Here is a 21,215-nt window from a genome sequence, read left to right on the forward strand (position 1 = left end):
GCACTGATCCGTTAGGGGGTGGCTTGATGGTTCTCTGATTTTCTTTCTGAAACATCCATTGTGTTTACTTCGTGTGAGCATCCCAAGGAGGCCCCACGGCTCATTTCTCTCCGCATCCTCAGCTCCTACTACAAGGTCCGCATGGGAATCGGTGAGTGAATGGGATACAGTTAAGGAAATAGAACCAGATAAGACTGACCCTGCGTCTAAACGCAGGATGCCCCACTCAAGTTTTATGGCATCTCACGAAATGTCTTTTTTTAAGGTGTGGCAAACTTCTCTAAATCAGTTCTCACTTCTCCTTCTTCTTTTTGTTAAGCAACCTATGGTGGACCGTGTCTCAAATACTAACATGTAACTGTTTTTTCAGTTTAGAATGTCACTTTTTAAATGGTTCACACCTTTCCTCTCCTGATATGTGTTTTCTAGTTTGAATCAGAACTTTTGAAAACTTTTTAACTTTTTAGAAATGTGCCTGCGGTGTTTTCTTTTCCTCTCCCAGAGCTTTCTTTTTATTTTTCAGAAGTTTCTACAACGATTAGAAACTTATCCTCTGGGCCATTCCTCCTAAAATTGCTACCTTGAGACCTTCAGTGTTTTAAAAAAGCAAGGCTGATTAAAATCATATTGTCCTCTGTACTCGTGTGTGTGTGTGTGTGTGTGTGTGTGTAAATAGCTGTACCAAGCAGAAGAAAATCTCTAAAAATGGTAGTGATACACCTGGATGATGGGGTCTGTTGCCAGAGGATTGGACAAGATGGTTAGAAAGTGCAGCAACTTGCTTAAATCATAGTTAATATTCTGCCAGATACTGGTGGGTAATGAAGCTCACTTATACTAAGAAGTATTTTAAAGTCTCCATCAATAATTATGGGAGTTTTGCTTGTTGTATTTCCCTCTAAAATTCATAGGGAGAAGTAAGTGGATTCTTACATATTAGGCTGATAGAAAGGAAAACAGGCACAGATATTTTTTTTAACATCTTTATTGGAGTATGATTGCTTAACAATGGTGTTAGTTTCTGTTGTATAACAAAGTGAATCAGTTATACATATACATATGTTCCCATATCCCCTCCCTCTTGCATCTCCCTTCCTCCCACCCTCCCTATCCCACCCCTCTAGGTGGTCACAAAGCACCAAGCTGATCTCCCTGTGCTTTGCGGCTGCTTCCCACTAGCTATCTACCTTACGTTTGGTAGTGTATATATGTCCATGCCTCTCTCTCGCCCTGTCACAGCTCACCCTTCCCCCTCCCCATATCCTCAAGTCCATTCTCCAGTAGGTCTGTGTCTTTATTCCTGTCTTACCCCTAGGTTCTTCATGACATTTTTTTTTTCTTAAATTCCATATATATGTGTTAGCATACGGTAGTTGTCTTTCTCTTTCTGACTTACTTCACTCTGTATGACAGACTCTAGCTCCATCCACCTCACTACAAATAACTCAATTTCGTTTCTTTTTATGGCTGAGTAATATTCCATTGTATATATGTGCCACATCTTCTTTATCCATTCATCTGTTGCTGGACACTTCAGTTGCTTCCATCTCCTGGCTATTGTAAATAGTGCTACAGTGAACATTGTGGTATGTGACTCTTCTTGAATTATGGTTTTCTCAGGGTATATGCCCAGTAGTGGGATTGCTGGGTCATATGGTAGTTCTACTTTTAGTTTTTTAAGGAACCTCCATACTGTTCTCCATAGTGGCTGTATCAATTTACATTCCCCCCAACAGTGCAAGAGGGTTCCCTTTCCTCCACACCCTCTCCAGCATTTGTTGTTTGTAGATTTTTTGAAGATGGCCATTCTGACTGGTGTGAGATGATACCTCATTGTAGTTTTGATTTGCATTTCTCTGATGATTAGTGATGTTGAGCATCCTTTCATGTGTTTGTTGGCAGTCTGTATATCTTCTGTGGAGAAATGTCTATTTAGGTCTTCTGCCCATTCCTGGATTGGGTTGTTTGGTTTTGTGTTATTGAGCTGCATGAGCTGCTTGTAAGTTTTGGAGATTAGTCCTTTGTCAGTTGCTTCATTTGTAAATACTTTCTCCCATTCTGAGGGTTGTCTTTTCTTCTTGTTTATGGGCGCAGATATTATGAAGAAATCATAACGGCTTGAAATGCACTCAGATACTTACAGTCACGGACACAGTTTAAAAATCAGAACACACTGGGACAAGGACACTCAGGGAGGGTCCAGGTCATAGGCCTGACTGTCTTGTATGTCTGAGGATTTTATTACGTTTTATAATTTACAGGACGCTCTTATTTCTTTATCATGAAAATTCCATTACATTGGACACACATCACCTTGATTTTGTTTGTGTTGCTTTTGGACATTTTGCTTATTGAAAATGTGTTATTTATGAGGATTTAAAAAAATTAATTTATGGGTCTTCATTGCTGCGCGCGGGCTTTCTCTAGTCACAGCGAGCGGGGGCTTATCTTCGTTGCGGTGCGCGGGCTTCTCACTGCGGTGGCTTCTCTTGTTGCGGAGCACAGGCTCTAGGCATGCGGGCTTCAGTAACTGTGGCACGCAGGCTCAGTAGTTGTGGCTCGTGGGCTCTAGAGCGCAGGCTCAGTGGTTGTGGCGCACGGGCTTAGTTGCTCCGCGGCATGTGGGATCTTCCCGGACCAGGGCTCGAACCCGTGTCCCCTGCATTGGCAGGCGGATTCTTAACCACGGCGCCACCAAGGAAGTCCCAAGGATGTTTTTTATATTCGTGGAATAGCAGCAGTATCAGGTCTCAGAAACAAGCTTTGTATTTGGACGTAAATTAGTCCGTAAATTTCCCAGGGCAACATGTACTTTCAGCACAGCCTCGTGCACCATGATGTGGGGGACAGATGTTTACTCAGCTCGAGGCTTGGTACTGAGAAGGGATAAGATGGGAGGGGGTGGGGTTTGTGGTCCTGCCTGTATCACTACGCGGGGCTGCATCTGTGGTCGTTTTACCGGCGGATGTGCTGTCGCCTCAGCCCGGAAGGCTGTGGAAGGCGTGGGCGTAAGACGCAAGATGTCTCTTCGCCACGATGCCATTCCAGCCTTTTTTTTTTTTCAAGTTCTGCACAGAAGGTTTATTGGTTCCTCTCGGAAAGGGCCCCCTCCCACCGTCTGTCCAGGAGCTGCCTTTGAAGCCGGTTCTGGGTTCCCCCAGCTCTGGGTCGACCCTTTTGTTCCCTGAGCGTCTGAGTCCCTGGCAGACGGCGTTCGCTCAGGGTCGGCGGGCACCACGTTGCTCTGGAAGAGTTTAAGGATGTGGTTCTCGGTCACCTCTTGCACTTTCCTATGTCCCAGTGCCACGGCGATGTAAGACGCAAGATGTCTCTTCACCGTGATGCCATTCCAGCCTCAGCAGTGGATATGGGGAAGTTGTGTGACCATGCTGTCAACCTCCACTCACTGAAAGCAAAGTGATTTGCTTTAAAGATCTAGCTTTTCCTGTGCACCTGAAGCACCATCATCCCTGACACTGCACGTTGTTTCCCTATAACCACCGAGAAGGAAAACACTGCCAGTTCTAGTTGGAAGATGCTATTGATTTGTAAGGAGCATCCTGATTTTAAAATGTGAAAAAACATATCCACAGCGATTTACAATGGCAGCTAAATTGTATTTAATTAATTACTTCTCCAATAAAGCTTATTATTTTGTAGTTAGTGAAGGGTATGATACGGACACCAGCCTAGAAGGGAGATGTGAAACAAACACATATGATAGGAATTTATGATGATGAAAGAATCTACCAAGAAATTCCTTCTCTTCCAAGTTTTACTCTCCTCTAAAAATAAACAGGTAGACAAGAAAAATTATATACTACACCACCTTTGGCGCCCTCTGCTGAAACAGAAGTTATCTATTTTAAACTATTCTTAAACAGCATAAAATTGAAGTTTTCTCTCCAGCACTTGCTAGATACCAGGCATTGTGCCAGGTTTGGGGCTAGAAAGATTTATCAGGCAAGGTCCCCGTTCTCAGGAAGTTTACAGTGTGGTGGGGAGACAGAGTGATACACAGACAGGGCGTTCGTGATGGTGTCTGCAGTAGAGACCAGCTCAGATCTATGGCTGGGGGGACAGGAAGGGGGCTGGGGGCAGGGAAGCCACTGAGGCGGGGCTGGGGGCTGGGTGAGGTCAGAATTCCCAGAGGCTCTGACCTCTGCCTGGACCCCCACCCCCACCCCCAGGTCAGGAGGTAGGGTGCGGTCCAGGCAGAGAGATTGGTCTGAAAAAAAGTGACGCAAAGTAAGCGTGGAGACCAGAGTCCGGAGCGGCGGACCCCCTTGTGGATCTGCCCAAGTTAGGCACTGTCTTTAAAAGATCATGGTGTGACTCTTTCAACCTCCAGAAATGTATCTCGTACAACGTTGAGTAGGCGAGCAAGGCTTAAGGCAGCGTTGGGCATAACTGAAGACGAGGCAGCGGGGTGCAGGGTCCCCAGCGGGAGCCTGGTCACCTGGCAAGAGAGATGGAGAGAGGTGCCAGGTCCCTGTCGACCAGGGCAGCGTGGGCAGTGCTGCGTGTCCTGGGGGACACGATCTCCAGCACTCCTGCTTAAGTGACAAAGAAGGAGCAGAGCAGCGTCCAGAGTGTGCTGGCATTTACGTAAAGGTAAAAAGGAGGAAGAAGGGAGTGAGCTTGTGCAGTGGCTGAACTGTGCCCAGACTGTTTTGGAGGAAGACAGAAGCTGGAAGCACATCCACAGGGGAGGTGCCCGGGGATCCCACCCTTCTCACCGTGACCCTCGCGGTGCCCTCTGAATTTGATGTCAGGTGCATGCGTTCCATATGAAAATCATTAAATAAGCTTGATTTAGAGTAGAAACTGAACCGTATCTACTCTGTGCACTTACAATTTTAAACTCAAAAAGCACCCTGGGGTTCCATAAAAAAGCAGAAGGGAGTCGGGTGGGAGGGGAGTGAAGAAAGCTCACCTCTGAGGGTGCAGATTCCCAGAGGAACGAGGGCGGAGGTGGGTGCCCAGCCCAGCCCAGCCCAGCCCAGCCCGCATGGCGCCTGCTACTCCCCTCAGCTGGCCAGGTGGGCCGAGGACGTTTGCACCATTCCTGCCCCTGCAAGGGGCTCTCCCCCAGGGCTGTCCTGCCCGGCTACCATTGAGCAAAGTTGGAATTCAGGGGAGTCAGGTTTGGTGTCAGTTTCATCCCACGCTTTAAACTCACAGCCCAGAACAGCGACCAAGTGGACAGGCTCCTGAAATACATGGGGTGATGTTTAGCTCGTTTAGTTTAATAACTTCAGTTTCTTTTGTATGAAAGTATATCCGCTGGAGCAAGAGAATGCTTGCGTGCTCAGGCAGAGAAACCGAGCCAGAGTTCAGACTCCTCCGCAGGAAACACACCCTGAATCGAGATTCCATCTCATACCTTGAAGACAGACATGAAAATGTGCTTATTGGCTCCAAAATGTATCAAGAGAAAAACGCATTAAAGCTTCTTGTTGGTAAGACACTATATCTTAAGAAAGGCTTGTTTTGTGTTGTTTTTTCCAGGATGGTGAAACTAACGGAGGAGAATCTGAAAAAAAGAGAAACCTTCGTAACCTTTCCCGGGAGACCTCAGAAGACAGTGACGTGTTTGGTACGTAATATAAAAATTAGAAGATGGGATTTCATATGAGAATCGTGTGCAGACACATTCTCATTTGGAGAAGGTCTTAATTTTTTTAATTACGTGAGTAATCGGTGAATCTGTTCTCATTATTAGAAATGCGGCCTCTGTAGAAACCTGGAGGCCGAGCCCGCTTCATCAGCCTCTTGGGAACATCCATCCGTCTCCCGGGTGGGACTGCCCTGGCCGCCCATGGTAGCCGTCCTCATCTTGTTTTGCTTTTGGTTTTGTTTCGCATGCCTTTCTGTACCCACAGACACCGGAAATTTCCCAGATTTTCCCTTGCTATATGCTATTTCTCTAGTCATCTCCTTGATCAATTGGGTGTGGGCATTGGGAGGCCAAGCAGTTCTGGTAAAAAAAAAATAGCTAACAAGGAAGGGAAATAGTCCCAGAGCCTGGATACGGTGGTGTTTATTTTAACTACAAAGAGTGACTCAGGAGGTGTTGGGAAATGTGTTTTCTGTAAGAGTTTACATTTTCATCACCCTAGAGATAGAGGTTGCCTCGCACCCCAGGAGTGAACGGGCAGGCTCCCACCCATTCCTGTATTAACGCTGTTGGGTCCGCCTCTGCCGCGTGACAGTGACCGTGGATTACTCTCCCAGCATCACAGGCCAAACTGGAACACGGGCAGCCCTGCCCGGGGGCATCGCTCTTTTCTCCACGTATTCGTATTCCTGGAGTGTGAGGACTGAAAGCCAGATCCTGAGGTCTCCTTTCTCAAAACAAGAGGGCCCGGTGTTCTAGCTGCTAAGATGAGCCTTAGCCATAGTCAGCCCAGCCTGCAGGTCTGACACTCAAGGAACAAGGCCTCCCACCGTCTTCCTGGCCTGGTCTCTGCTCATTTCTGGAAAGGGTTTCTTTACGCTTCCCTTGTCAGGCAGGAAAATCCATCCCAATTTTCTTTGTTCCTGATTTACCTGCTCGTTCTGAAAAATCCTTTCCTGCTCTATAATTCCTTCCTTCTTGAGCAGAGCACGTAATTACAGAAGTACCGCTGCCCACTTTTTCAGTATCATAGGCTTCCATGAAAATCAGTGTAACCCAAAGGCCCAGAGACAAAACACTGAGGATTAGTTAAATGGAAATCAGACAGGAGGCCAGTGCTTGTTACTCTCTCCCGGATTCTGCCTGCTCCACGGTGATTTCCATAGGGATTTTTGGGACCTGAACACAGTCCAGCGCCTCCAGGTAGTGGGGTTTCCACTCCTTAGGGGCAGAGGAAGGAGTAGAGGATGGCATCCTGGCTTGGAGAGTAGGGTGTGGCCTTTGGACTATAGAGGGAGGCACGTCTGACTGTCAGTGACTTTAACGCTAAATCTGCCTGTAAACCTCTAAGATAAAGGTGTCTGTAGGCCTGTATTCTAACTACATATGTGTATAAACACATAAAAGGAATGACAAAGTAGAAATGTCCATAGTTAGGTTCTATATATGAATAAGAGTAAGTTTTAGAATTTCTTTTTGGCTAAGCTCACTTATTTTTTTTTTTTTTTGTGGTACGCGGGCCTCTCACTGCTGTGGCCTCTCCCGTTGCGGAGCACAGGCTCCGGACGCGCAGGCTCAGCGGCCATGGCTCAGGGGCCCAGCCGCTCCGCGGCATGTGGGATCTTCCCGGGCCGGGGCACGAACCCGTGTCCCCTGCATCGGCAGGCGGACTCTCAACCACTGCGCCACCAGGGACGCCCTAAGCTCACTTATTTTTAAAGCAAGCATCATATTTACCATTACCCAGGTTTAGCACTTTTAGGATTATTTGAAACGTCAGCCGGTCTTTTACTGTCAGATACACACACACACACACACACAACGCAATTATATTGCCTGTATATAATGCCTGTATGACATAGCGTGAAAAAGATCTATAATAAGCCTTTTCCTCAAGTTATAAACATGGTGTACTTCCTGGGTAACTTTAAAAGGCAGCCCTTTTGAACCTTCTCAAATGCATACTCAATTTGGAGAATTGTTTTATTATCTGGAGTTGAATGTGAAAGCCAGTGGAAATGCAAATATTTCAGTCCTGTCACAAAGTTAGATTTGCCTTTTACCGGAAGAATAATGCCACAAGCCAGCTTCTGCCTGTCTTGTCTGCTGTGACTTTGTGGTGCCTTGAACGCGGAGGCAGGCTGGAATATCTGCTGATTGGAGGTACCGGTCCCGGGCCAAGCTCTCAGCCCATCAGCGCGATTAGGGAGTAGTTCCCTAATTGTCACCTTCAGGGCATTGCAGCTGATGCCGCTGAGTCACAGCAGAGGGGAAGCGTGACCATGAGTGAGGGGGACCCAGGACACCTCCCGGGCTCCACTGCTCTGTGCTCTGCCGTCCTGAGTCACACGGACGTGGGCGCTGCAGAGCCGTCGGGCGTCTGCTTTTGAACTTCATAGTCTCCCAGTCCTAATGCTTTCCTGGGGTCCAAAGCCGCCCCAGTCTAAAGGGGCAGAGTGATGGGGGGAAAAGAGGCTGAAATAATCTTGGCTATCCATCTTGACAACCTACTTTTGGAGGAAATATGTACGATTTAAAATCCTGAAGTGTCACTCGAGGTGAAATCAGCAGCTCCCTCCCATTACAAAAAGGTCTTTCCCTTGGGCTTCCCTGGTGGCGCAGTGGTTGAGAGTCCGCCTGCCGATGCAGGGGACGCGGGTTCGTGCCCCGGTCCGGGAAGATCCCACATGCCGCGGAGCGGCTGGGCCTGTGAGCCATGGCCGCTGAGCCTGCGCGTCCGGAGCCTGTGCTCCGCAACGGGAGAGGCCACAGCAGTGAGAGGCCCGCGTACTGCAAAAAAAAAAAAGAAGGTCTTTCGCTGACTAGACAGAAATTCCCCGAATCTAAGAAGAAACCACGCTTTCGTGATGGTCCCTGAGCCACAAGCCCGCAGCAGCCACTTAGCGATTCTCTTCAGGCTCCTGGTCATCGTTCTGTCCATGTGTCAGCAGAACTGGGGGCTGGTGAGGGGTGTGGGGGAGGCCCTTAGCCTTCCCCTCACCCGCGTCTTCAGGACACTCGGTGGAGGTTGGGAAGGCCAGCTTGTGAGAGTCCTGCGCGGGAGTCCAGAGGCTCCTTGGCTGGCGCTGCCCCCACGCAGGTGCCTGAGTCACTGGCTCACGTGTCTGATGCATGAGCTGCACAACTTAAACCAGGGCAACTTCCTCCGTGTGTGGTGCACGCTTAGGACTGACTTGGCAACGCGCTTAAGAGTTCTATTTACTTTTTCATTCTCTGGGAGAGTTTCACTGAAGGATTTAGATCCAAGTAATAACTCATTGGAGCGCACTTGTGAATCTCCTGTAATTTCTCCCCTGACGGTGGGGCGTTACACGTGGGGAGTTTTGCCTGGTCACCCAAAGAGGAAGGAAGCATCTTAGGGCTCGGGAGCCCCGCGAGAACCACGTGCTGTCTGGGCTTTGGGGAACCAGGGTGTTTTGTGGTGGGACAGTTGCTGAGCTGTTTTTGGAACCTCACGGCCACACACGTGGCACAAGCTAGCCCTGTCATTTGGAATCCAGGTAGGAAGGAAGGTGGGCCTTCGCCGCCACCCCCGTGCCCCAGAGCTAAAGCAGGGGCTAAAGCAGGGGCAGGTAATTCAGCCGAGGTGAGCAGAAGCCCTAGGTCTCCCTAACTGTACCCACGAAGTAGAGAGGTCTCCAAGAGAGGGCACCCCTGCTCTTTCCAGAGCAACTGTGGATCCTCCCAGATGCGACCCTCATCTCAAAAGTCAGAGCAGAGGGGTGAGTGCCTGTCACGTGGGGTGAACGCTAGTGCAGCTCCACAGGGTCATAGGATTGTGAGAACGCGGCCGCGCGTCAGGTCAGAGCACTTTACGCAGCTAAGCCACGTGCGCGTTGCAGGGAAGGGCAAAATCCTGTGAAAATCGCTAGTTCACTGCTCAGATAATGGAGAGAGTTGTCGATGTTTAATGTTTAGGGGGAAAGCATTCATATTAGAAACATTTGCGTGTATGTCTAAGTATATAATATATATTATTAATAATTATATATTTTTAAGTGGATACAAATATCTATATGTGTGCATATATGTGTGTCTTTATTTCACAAGGCTTGAGTTAACTTGCAATAAGAAAAAGAAACAAAATACAAAAAACATAAAGCAGATATGAAGTAAGTCCGCGCGTGCGTTTGTTGACTGCACAGTGGTTGCTGTGTTGAACTTATTCAACCTGTAGTTTCCCAGCTGCCCGATGGAAAGTGAGACCTCGTCAGCTTTTCCTTTTACACAGGACGTAGCCTCCCTCCGCCTACCCCCATGATTTAGCTCTGTGGTTTGGGGCAGTGTACTCCCTCATCTTTCTGTGTCTTGGTTTCCCCACCAGCACGTAGGGGTGATAACAGAGCTGCCCGTGAGAAATAAACGAGCTGGCACCTGTGTGTCACTCCCGTCTGCCACGTGACAGCTGTTGTTATCAGACAGGTGCCTACATGTGCCCCTCAAAGGAAGCAAAGCTGTAGTTAACACACTGTCAGAATTTTTTCTTGCTTAAATTTTTATCACAGATGATCAGGTGGTCGTCAAGGACCTCAAGGCGTTTTTAGGGCATATTGGTGATTCGTTTCATGTGCAAATTGAAATAAACTCAACAATGAGCTTCCTTGCAGCTCGGAGCCCATTCAAGGCTCACGTCTCTACTTGGGACCTGGCGTATCATTCCCGCCACACCCCAGGCAGCTCAGCCCCCAGGGAGGGGAAGTGGGTGCCCCTCCGATGGGGAGGACCTGGGAGAACGTGTGTGGCCTGAGATAGTGCTAGGCCAGGTTTGGAAGAGACTCGGCCACAGACAGATCTTTTCCCTGAGAATTTTCATGCAGCGTTTAAAAAAGAAAAAGAAGCTGCATTTTTTGTTTGTCTGCTTGTTTCCAAGAACCTTCCACAAGGAAATCTTTTTGAGATGTTATTTTAGGTAATATTTTATTTAATATATTCTGATTATTGGATTAAGTTACAAAATCAGTAAGTAGCAGTCATTACTGCTTAATTACTACTTAATTACTGCATTACTACTTAATTTTACTGATGTAAAATTCTATCTCAACTCAGTAACGAACGTAGGCGAGGGACCCACTCTGTCCTGCCCTGCAGACTCCTGTTTAACTGTCCCTCCCCAGATATGATCAATGCCCTTCAGAAATGATCATTGCACAGCCTTTTTCCTGAGAATGTTTGATGGTAGCCTTAATGTATTGCTAATTGCGATTCAGCTGTTGCCTGAGGTCTTTTATTCTTACCTAGACAAGTGATAGAATCGATACTGTATAAGGGCGTCTTTGGGGTGGATAAAAATCATAGAATCAAAACCGCAAGTTGAGAACTCGAAGGAATATTAGAGTCCATCTCGTCCACCCGGTCACTGTGTCGATGAGGGTCTGACAGCCAGGACAGTTAAGACACAGGCCTGGGGACACAAAAGGCAAGGTTGCCGCCCAGCGTCCCTGGCCCTGCTCTGAGCCCCACCAGGAAAACAGTGGCTTGTCCTGGATGTTCCTTGGGGAACAGAGACGCCTCTCATTTGACAGATAGGTTAAAACAGTGAAACATGGTAACGCGTTATTACTTCTCTGCGCGTTTGAGTGAGAATGAATACGATGCTTTGTGTCTTCCGAGTACGCGTTTGCCTGTTTGTGCTGCCTGCTTGTAGTTCCCGGGCAGCCCTCTGGGGGCGCGCTCTTCCCGCTCTCAGTGTGTGTATTTCTGGCCGAAGCCCCCCTGCTCCCAGAGGTGCTCAGGTGATGCTCCCGTGGTGAGGCGAGGCGTGTTCACGGCCAGCGGAACGTGGGCTCTACTCGGCAGCCTCTACCACGGCAGGCGCTGCTGGACAGATGTCTTGGCATCTAGGATTATCTTGTTTCTTGAGTGAGGCCGTATCATCTGGTAAATGGGAGTGTGGACCTAGACCTCCGGGGCGGGTCCTCAGCCTTTCTTTCCATGCTTCAGGTTCCCCTGTGTGGGTGGGGATCCCAGTACCGCTGAGCTCCGGGCTGTCGTGAGCGAGCATCGGAGTTAAACAGTCCAGGGAGTGGCGGTGCAGGTGAGCAGGGCAGGTGCAGCGGGGGGCAGGCGGCGTTGCCCTCAGCCCCTCCGTCGCGGCCGGGGGCGGAGGGTGCCTGCCGGAATGCTGCCTTCCTCAAGGGCCCGGCCTCTCAAGTGAAGCCCCCGGTGACCTTTAATAGTCCACATACATATACGGTATTCGATTTTACATACAATGTTTAAATTAAATGTGCGTACCTGCATAGTCCACATACATATACGGTATTCGGTTTTACATACATGTTTAAATTAAATGTGCGTACCTGCGTGCCGGTTTCCTCTTTTTCTGGATTTTCTGCTCTGAGCCTCACTTTCCTGAAGATGAAATAGATCATCAGAGGGAAACGGCAGAAGGGAAGGGCCCAGTGAAAACTTACCGATGTCTCAGGAATCTGAGCGCCAGTGTCTCCTGGCCCCTCTCCCACGAGGACACGATGGGGTGTGTGGCCACTGTGGTGCTCGGGTCCCTTGTGTCCCAGCACCTGAACAAGCTCGCCTCGCTCACTGAGCTGGCACCTACCACGTCGTGTGGTCCAAGCCACCATCAGGGCTCACCTGGATTCCTTCAGGAGCCCCGGCTTCCATCCCGACTGCTGCCCGTGCGCCTGCCCGTCTGTTCTCAACGCCCCTGCTCAGAGCCCTTCCCGCCCTCCCCGCGGGCCGGCACCCGTCTGACGGCACCTCGCACCCTCTCTTGTCTCCTCCCCCGCCTGCTCGCTGCTCCTGGAGTGCAGGGCCTTTGCACGGGCTGTGCCCTCCTCCTGGGATGCCGCACCCAAATGACCAGCCCACTTAGAAGAGAGCTGCGTTAGGACAGCTAGGCTGTGCCGACCTCTCCCGTGGGCTCCCAGGCCTCAGAGCTCCACGTCATAACTTCCCCCGTGTCCCGCCCCAGCAGGGACAGGCAGGAGGCCCCCTGTCAGCAGTGACTCGGAGGCCCGGGCTGCTTCCATCTGTGGGGTGGGGAGCCAGAGGCACGTCCCCTGCGGGGGACAGCATCCATCACTTCCGCTGAGGTTCCACGGGGCCCCATCGCACGACCCAGTCTGGCTGCCAGGGACCGAGAGGAGGGGAGTGGAGGCGGCCTCGGCTCCACCACCTGCCGTGGCTCTCGAGCAGGCGTCTGCAGCTTGCGTGTTGTCTGCCCCCCGACTGCCCCGATCCAAGGCCCTCGCAGGAGCTCGTCAGCATCTGCCGATGATGGAGGGATGGGTGGGACGCCACCTCCCCCTGCAGCCCGTCCCCTCCTCTCACTAAGACACCTTTGCAAACTGCTGATTTTCACCAGAAGCGCCCCCCAGATCGTGTGACCTCAGGCCTGAGCTCTTCCTTCCTGAGAAGTTCTGCCTCCGGGCCGCTGCTGAGCGAGAGGTGTACGGAAGAGGGCCAGGCGGGTGGGAGGAGCCCGGGGTCCAGGTGGCTGCCTGGTGTCTCCTGGGACGGCTGAGCATGTCCCCTGGGGACCCGCAACGCCAAGACCGGGATGAGCGCTGTGGTCTGGGAGGGGGTGAGGCTCCCAGCGCACGGCGAGCTGGGAGGGCACCAGCCGGCGCCGGCGATCAGAGTCGCAGAGGCCACAGCCGGCTGTCCAGGCGCGTCCCCCACTGGTCCTGGCCTTCAAACTAGAATGCGCTGCTGAGAGCCGCTTGAGGCCAGCAGAGTCACGACAGGGCAACAGAGCCGTTTCCAGAACAAAAGGGGAACACAGGCCGTAGCATGGCACAGACCGCAGCTGTGACGGGCTTGGCCAGCAGAAGGCGCTGTGTCCCAGCCGGGACCCCGCCCGTGGACCCTTCCCCTCACCCACTGCCACAGGCGAGCCTGCTGGGTCTTGGGTCCTCAGCTTGAAAGCACCCATATTGGCTTCCATCAGGAAAAGTGACGGTTTCTGATTTCCACCTCAAGCCAGCCTGAATTTGTAACGTGGCCCTGGGAGCTGGCGTGTGGCCGGGGCGCTGTCACCTCCGAGTCCCCGGCCAGTGGCCCCGGCAAACCTGAGGACAGTCCGCCTCGAGGGCGGAGCAGGTCGAAGGCACCTTTCCCGGCCGGACCCTCCTCCTTTGGCCGGTTCAGGAGGTGGCCGTGGCCTTGCTTGGACTTATTCCAATGGGGGAGGGGCGCTTGCGTCCTTCAGGAAGCTTTGAAGGGTGAGCCTCCCCTTCCCTCATTCCCACCAAGGCCATTACTATGAACGCTGTCTAACTGAAGAAGGTCTTCCGAAAGGCGCGTGAGGCCTCTTGCCGCGCTCTGGTCCTACGGGCGCCGCAGGCCAAGCGCGAGCCGCTCCGTCACCTCCCCCAGCCCTTACCCGTCGAACCAGAACTGGCCCTGCCCCGTCCACACCCGCATGGCTGAGTCCTGCTGGCCACGTGCGGTCTGCCCCGGGGATGTTAGGTGTGACAGATCAGGAAGGCTCTCACTGGCCGTCACTGCTCACCTCTGTCTCCCAGGGTGAGGGGACCGTGGTGGCTGCCCTACCCCTCGGCACCTGAGGGTTAAGGGGAAACCGGCCCTGGGTTCGGCCCAGACTCCATGTCCTGTGTCACCCTCCCCGTACGAGCCCAGATCCAGGCGTGGAGGCGCGGCCCCACACCTGTTCCTGCGGGTGACCTAGCCGTACCTGAGCTGGGACGACGGTGGCAGGTGGGCTTGTACAATAGAGCCTGGACATGACTCGGTCAGGCAGCTCTCATGGTGTCATTAGAGAGGTGACAGGCATTCCCCAGCAGCTGAACTCTAGGTAAATTGGTGGGATTTAGGCACATGAATATTGGAATGTTTTGTTAGCAGACGTTTTGCATCCAGGCCGTTTTTATTTCAAGGCTGCAATGTAATCATTTTCCAAGTTATATGAAACTCAGGTAAGAAGGTACTCCTTCTGCCTTCATTCCTGTCTAACAGCCAGGACCCTACCCGGCTAGTTGAATTTTATACACTATCTTAATTAACTTGAAAATTGCCTCTAGCTGAAATTCTGTATTTCAGTTGCTTCAAAAAATCGTGTCTTAATGTTTCCTTTCTCTCTCTGGAATCTTTGATAAGAACCAAAGACACTGTGGCCCAGGGTTATAAGCGGAGGTCCCGTAACTGGAAGGCAACTCTGTACCAGCATCTGATTTGCCGCAGGTGGGGGGACAGGGTGACAGGAGCCTTGCCTCCAGGTGATGCATGACTCGTGATGCCGCACCTGCACAGCAGCTGCCCCCGTGCTTTACGGCCTCCAGGGTAGGCCTGTGAACGGTCTGTCTTTCTGGAAAGCAAGTGCAGTTCCAGCCACAGAGAAACGGAATCTGACTCACGTCCACGTCCACTCACACGCATTCCCGTAAACACACTCCCTGTCTCACGCTCATGCTAACGCACACACTCGGTCAGGCACACTCACACACGCGCACAGGGGAAGGCAGGACCGGAGGGAGGGAGGGCGGGGCGGCCCCACGTCCGAGCCCCAGGGTGGGCGCGCCGCTCGGCTGCAGGCTTGCCGGTGGGGACCACGTGCGGAAGGTCGGGACAGCCGCGCCCAGCGGGGTGGTGTTGGCAGGATCTTCCTGGCAGTTTCCTCGCGGGCAGTTGTTCGCTTGTAACTGAAGATGAGAGGGCTGTGTGCCTTCAGGAGGACCCGGGGAGCCATCTCCCGAGGGTGGGCGTCAGGGAGTGGGGAGTGTAGCATCGCCTGGGGCCGCAGTTCCCGGTCCTGGCTCCTCTGGTCCCCGGGGGTCTGCCTCGCGCTTTCGGGGCTGCTGTCCGGTCTTCAGCGTCGTTCTCACTCACCTTCAGTGACATTGAATTAAAGAAGTGACCCCCTGAGATGATGAGGGGTGGGACGCCAGGCCGGGGGCAGCGGGAGAACAAAAAGGAAAGTTTCAAAACCAGTGCGGGGAGGGAGGGAGGCATGGGTGTGGCTCTGAGCCTCGGGGTCAGAGGTGGCCCCAGGCCCCGGGGCAGTGAAGGGTGTGACCCGACCCCAGGAGCACTTTGGGTTCCACACTTACTCTTTAAAGGATCAGGCACCTGGAATGCTCAGCTGCGCTCTGACTCACTCACAGAGACATCCCTTGAAATACGGTACGGAACTGGCGTAAGTTCCTCCTACGGTACGGAACTGGCGTAAGTGCTTCCTACGGTACGGAACTGGCGTAAGTTCCTCCTACGCTGGAATTTCTAAGCCGTTCAAATGGGAGCATTTACACTGGGAGGTGTATGTGCAGCCGGGTTCCAGGACCAGGACAGCTGCCTCTGAACAGAGACTAATAGCACAGCTCAGAGAGGGGGTAGTGTGCAAGCGGACGTGTAAAAATCGTTGTGCTTCAGAAAGCCAGTGTCTTCCCAATGATAAAATATTATCTACAGTTTTCAAATCGCTTTTATTTTTGCCACCGCTTCTCTCTTCAGCGCGATGCTTGAGGCAGGAGAGGAGTCTCCCATCCCAGGTCCATGTCAGTGAGTAACTCCCAAGTCTGGAAGTATCTCCCTGGGACAGTAGTGCCTTGGGGACGTGTAACTTCTGGAGGCCAAGAGAGGAGCTGGAAGATGGAGACACTGTTGCTCATCAAAGTCTGTCGCTCGCGTCGGTGCTGCTGTTACCTCCACTAAAGAACGTCAACAAGGACAAGCCCTGCCCTTAGCAAGAGGGCAGGACAGCACTCGTTTCCATGGCTACACAAGAGAGCGTCCTTTGGTCGCTAGTTACCCAGTGACAGTAACTCTAGCACATCCCAGGCCCCGCTGAGCCACCTCACATGGTCTTTCCTCGAAACTTGCAGGAACGTCAAGAGACAGAAAAGAAAACCAGCCTTTGCTTTGTTAGGGTTTGAGCAGACAACCAGACTACTAAACCCTCTATCTCCGTAAGGCATGGCACAGGGACTGTGTTCTTATTTTTGAAATAAGAATTACTCATTCCACAAATATTTACTGAGCCATTTCTATGTGCCAGGCGAGGTCTCAGTGCAGGGGTGCAGCAGTGAGCAAAACAGAAAAACCCTCTTGACCTGGGTTCGGATCCTGACTCTACTGCTTAGTAAATGTGTGGATTTTGTTTTGACCTCGCTGACCCTCGGTATTTACAGCTGTGAAATGGGGGTTGTGATGCCTGTGATGTAGCGATGGGGGGCCGGGGCCGGGGGGGTGGGCGCAGGGGGTCCAGTAGAGACAAGTACCAGTAAAAGACCTCACACAAGAGTCCGTAAGGATGAAGCTCACTTTTCCTCCTTTCCGTCTTCTTCCGCTTGGCGTGGAGCCTCTGTGTTTCACCCACACTTCCTTAACCAGGAATCAAAGTTGCCGAGGATTCTGTCCCTGTCTTTCCTTTACTGATGTGTCAGCCCCCGACTGTGGAGGCAGGACACACAAGGGACTCTTCCAGGAGAGCGACGCTGTGAAACCAGAGAGCGTCGAGCGAAACTTACGTCAGCTTCTTAGGCAAATAGCACGTCCCCCCAGGGGAGCTGACACGCGTGGAAGGGCCACTGGTCCACGTGCAGAGTCAAAGGGGCTTAAAGAGAGAAGAGGCACCTGTGACCCTTAATCGATAGTTCTGCACTTTGCGGCTGGCATATTTCGTACTGGCATTGCTTAACGGTCACGTGTTAGAAAGTTAATTTTTAGGCTTCCAGCTTTTCAGTTCATTGTTTTCATCAGCACTATCATTGCGGTTTTTGCACAGAATTTTCCTCTGAAGAGTGATACACCTAATTCCTTTGTGGCGTCGTATATACATTATTCATGGACATGTTCTGATATGTAATCATCAGAGATACATTAATTCTCTGGCATTTGGCATTGAGTATTAAACGTCTCTTTGCTTCTCCCAATTGCCTTAAAAATATGACTGAATACATCCCCTTGCATCTTCTGCTTTCTTTTCTGTTTGGTTGAAAAGCTCTGTTGAAGCAACAAGTGAGTAAAATGAAGTAAAATGAAGACTTCCTTAATTGCTTTTATTTTTAACACCTTTTTTGAGGTACAGTTTACATACCGTCAAGCTCACCCGTTTTAAGTGTAGAGAGGAATGGTTTTTAGTCTTTTCATAGAGTTGTGCGACCCTCACTGTAATCTAACTTTAGAACATTTTTTCACCTAAATGAGAAGACTTGTCCCCTGTTGGCCCTTCTCCGCCCTCCAGCCCCCCCCCGGCCCCCGGCGACCACGCACCCACGCTCTGTGTGTGGATTTGCTGACTCCACACGTGGCAGGTGGCCTTCGGCGGCTGGCTTCTTTCACCGAGCACCGCCTTTTCGAGGTCCATCCACGTTGTGTGGTGTGTGTGTGTCAGTGCTTCGTTCCTTCCTACGGTGGTCCGTGTTTTGCTTGTCCACGCATCGACTGCTGGCCGTTCGCGTTGCTTCCGCATCCTGGCCGCTGCGAGTGGTACCACCAGGAGCCCGGTGCTCCGGGCTTCGGGGGCAGATGCCTGCCAGGCTGGCATTATTTTGTCTGTTGAGCTGCAGAGGGCAGGGCTGTTTGCCTAGACCTTCAGTTTTATGTCTGTCCTTTGCATTTGGGTGTTCAGTAAACCTCACCCCCCAGAACTGAAATCCATCCGAGTGCCTGATTCACTTAATCCGTGACGCAGTCAGGCTTGCTGCTGGCCGAGGCACGGGAGACCCTCGGCATTTCGCTGCGTCGGAGATTTCTTTTCCTGCCTCTGCAGACCGTTGTGGTCTGGATTAGCAATCAAACCGGAGTCCACTGACCCACCTTGAAAGTTCATGTCCCCAAGCCCGTACTTACCTGCACTAAAGCAACCCTCCCCGACTCCCATCTTCCAGAAGCTGCCTCTCCCTAAACTGAAGGGAAGGTGGGAATTCTAAAGAGAGGCCCCGAGACTGGAAGGAACCACAGAACAAGACCGACGGTCATTGAAAGTCTCGGCTTCCCCCGGGGACCGTGTGGAGGGTCGGCCTGCCCCAGCCGCTCCGCCCGGCCTCCCGGTACACGGGGGAGTGTGGCTTTTAGGGAGAGCTCAGAGGCAAGGGTTTGACAGGATGACCCTGCAGGCCCAGCACGTGTTCCTCTGACCTCATCCTGAGCCTTTTCCTCAGGATGCAGGACGTTTGCAGAGCAGGACGCACTCAGAGTTGGGGACAAAGGGGGGCGGTGATCTGAAGTGCTCTAGCAGAACCGGCTGTTTTGCTTGTGCAGGGGTACCTTTCCATCTCTGCGAATGTTCCCAAGGAGCCGTCATGCCAGCCTCACTAGCAGACGTCTCTGACGCTCCTAAGACTCGAAGGGACCCTGGGTTTCCACATTACCACTAAATAAAAGTGTGATACTTAACAGATACACACACACACTGTTATCTGTAGTTAACCTGCAGTGTGGTCCAGCCATTTGAATGTGCAGATCATTAAGTATTTGGTACATTCAGTTAATAGCTTACATCAGTGAAACGCTCTCCCTCCTGTGCGTCCCTGACACAGACGTCAGATCTACTCACAGGCTGGCCACTGACCCAGGCTTCAACGCTGCAGCTGAATTTTTCAAATGGTGCCTTCCTGCCCCGTGTGTTCCGAGAAATGCTCCCTCAGAACCAGTGTGTGGTCGCTTTCATGTCTCACGGTCGTGCGGGAGGCGTGGTTCTCCTTCCTGTGTGTCGCCTACTTGCCATTATTCAAGCAGTCTCACTACTAAGTAGCACTTTTTCTAATAGAAGGAAAAAGAGGTTAGATTCATAATAGTAATTTTTAACTTTGGAAATACCTTTGGTACAGGAGATGGAACGTTCTGAAAAGTGTGGGAATTTGTGATGACTGATCACCAGTGATCCCAGCCCTTGGGGGTAACGTTCTAACCTGCGGTGCTTTGCGGAACTGACCCCGTGACCCCGGACCGGAGGTCGGCGGTGATGCTGCAGGCGCTTCCTGTTAGGAAACCTGTCCTTTAAATGTCTCTGCTGGGCGGCTGTCCTCAAGCAGTGGTGCTAATTCGTAATCAGTGTCGCATTCCCCGTGGTCTGTGATATTTACGTGGAGATTAGGGAGGCCAGGGCAGTGCCCTCTGTCCACTGGCTGTTCTCGAAGGCTGCTTTGTTACCGTCTGTCATCCGCCTTCTCCAGCCAACGCAACGTTCCTTTTCTAATGGGAAAGAATAAGCATATTAACTCCAGACGCATGACCTGATTACTTAGAAAGCAAACCTCAATCCTAATATATCAAGATCATATTCATCCATTGATCCGTCTGTCCGGAGGTGTCTTGTTGTAAAGGGCAGCCTTTAACCGCGGGAGTGCCTGCGCGCCCACGCATGCGCGCACGGACGCACACACATGAACACAAGATGACAACCAAAAAGCCCTACAGCCATCCTAACCATCGTTGTTAAGGAAACAGACATTTCCATTTCCTAGAAGTAAATTTATTGAAAAAGAAAAAAATCACAATTGTTTTTAACAAATGTTTTTCTTCTGCTTTTTAACTTGATTTTAGCCTTACGGATCTGGTTTTGTCTATTCACACGGCACATAATCCCTGGGTGCCCTAAGGTGTAAATGAACAAGGAGCCCTTCGGTGGGGACAGACTGGGGACAGTCAGCTGCAGACCGGGTGGGAAGGTGAGCACAGCCCGGCGGTGCGGAGGCCACCGGCCAGGGAGAGTCCCGAGCAGGGCCCGGCCTCTGTGGAGGCTCCAGGGGGCCTGAGCCGCCCCTAGAATGTCAGACCAGCGCGGCCATTACCGCGTGTCCCCGCGGAGCTGCCTGGGGCCAGCAGGCCGTGTGGGGTCCCTGGGCCTGAGGGCTGGGCGGCAGGGCGGCAGGGCAGCAGCGGAGCTGACACTTGGAAAGCATCAAAGGGGAGTTTGCCCGCAGGCGAGTTTCGCCTTCGGCCCATCAGCAGTGGGCAGGCCCCGAGGGTCCTGAGCACGGCGGACGGTGCCCCTGTCCTCGAGGCTCTGAGCGGACAGCCCTCGGGATGCAGCACGTCCGAGACAGGGCTCGCAGGCCTGGAGGAGGTGGGTTGGCAGGGGCGGCCCCGGCTCCCACACTTGCCTCTGCAGACATTTTCCCGGGTCGTGGCCAAGCCCCCCTGCTCTCAGGCCACACAGAACCCCCGTCCGGGACCTTCCCTCCCTCCCTGCCTCCTTCAGCTGCCCCCCTGCTGGTCTGCGTGGGCATCGGCCCAGCTCAGCGTCCACAGGGCCCAGAGGGAGGCACCTTGTCCCGAGGAGGTCACGGGCGGGTCATCAACGTTAAGACCCTGAAACCCTTCCGTCACCTCGACTTGAAACTGGGTGGAATAGCAAGTACAGTTGGTATCTAGAGATCAGCTCCGGCTGCCAGCGTCCAGGGAGGGGACTCACATCCTGAAGGAGGTGGGTCTCCTTGGCCACAAGGGCAGAGGTGAAGAGCAGCAGAGTCAAAGATGCAGAAATACGGACGCACCTGATGCGAGCGGGCTGCCACGACGGTAGTAGGAGTTGGGGTCAGGGAAGGTCAGGTAGAGTGAGATCCGGATCCGGATCTGGGAGCCCTTGGAAGCTGGGCCGGCTGACCTGTGAGATTCCCGCCCCAAATGTCTGGGCCTCAGGTGGCACACGTGA

At 52.1% G+C, this 21,215-nt stretch overlaps 1 protein-coding gene across 1 annotated transcript in view; it reads left to right on the plus strand.

The window, feature by feature from the left end:
* The window catches only part of MBP (myelin basic protein), a gene marked incomplete at its 3' end in the record, with an annotated part of 111,907 nt that overhangs the window by 45,393 nt on the left and 45,299 nt on the right, over nucleotides 1–21,215 (plus strand). Inside the window, exon 3 of the mRNA XM_079942226.1 lies at nucleotides 5,512–5,599. Coding sequence (XP_079798352.1) covers nucleotides 5,512–5,599 — 88 coding nt within the window. The remainder of the gene's footprint in view (nucleotides 1–5,511; nucleotides 5,600–21,215) is intronic.

This window comes from Stenella coeruleoalba (genome assembly GCF_951394435.1).
Source record: "Stenella coeruleoalba genome assembly, chromosome: 14".
Lineage (NCBI taxonomy): Eukaryota > Metazoa > Chordata > Mammalia > Artiodactyla > Delphinidae > Stenella > Stenella coeruleoalba.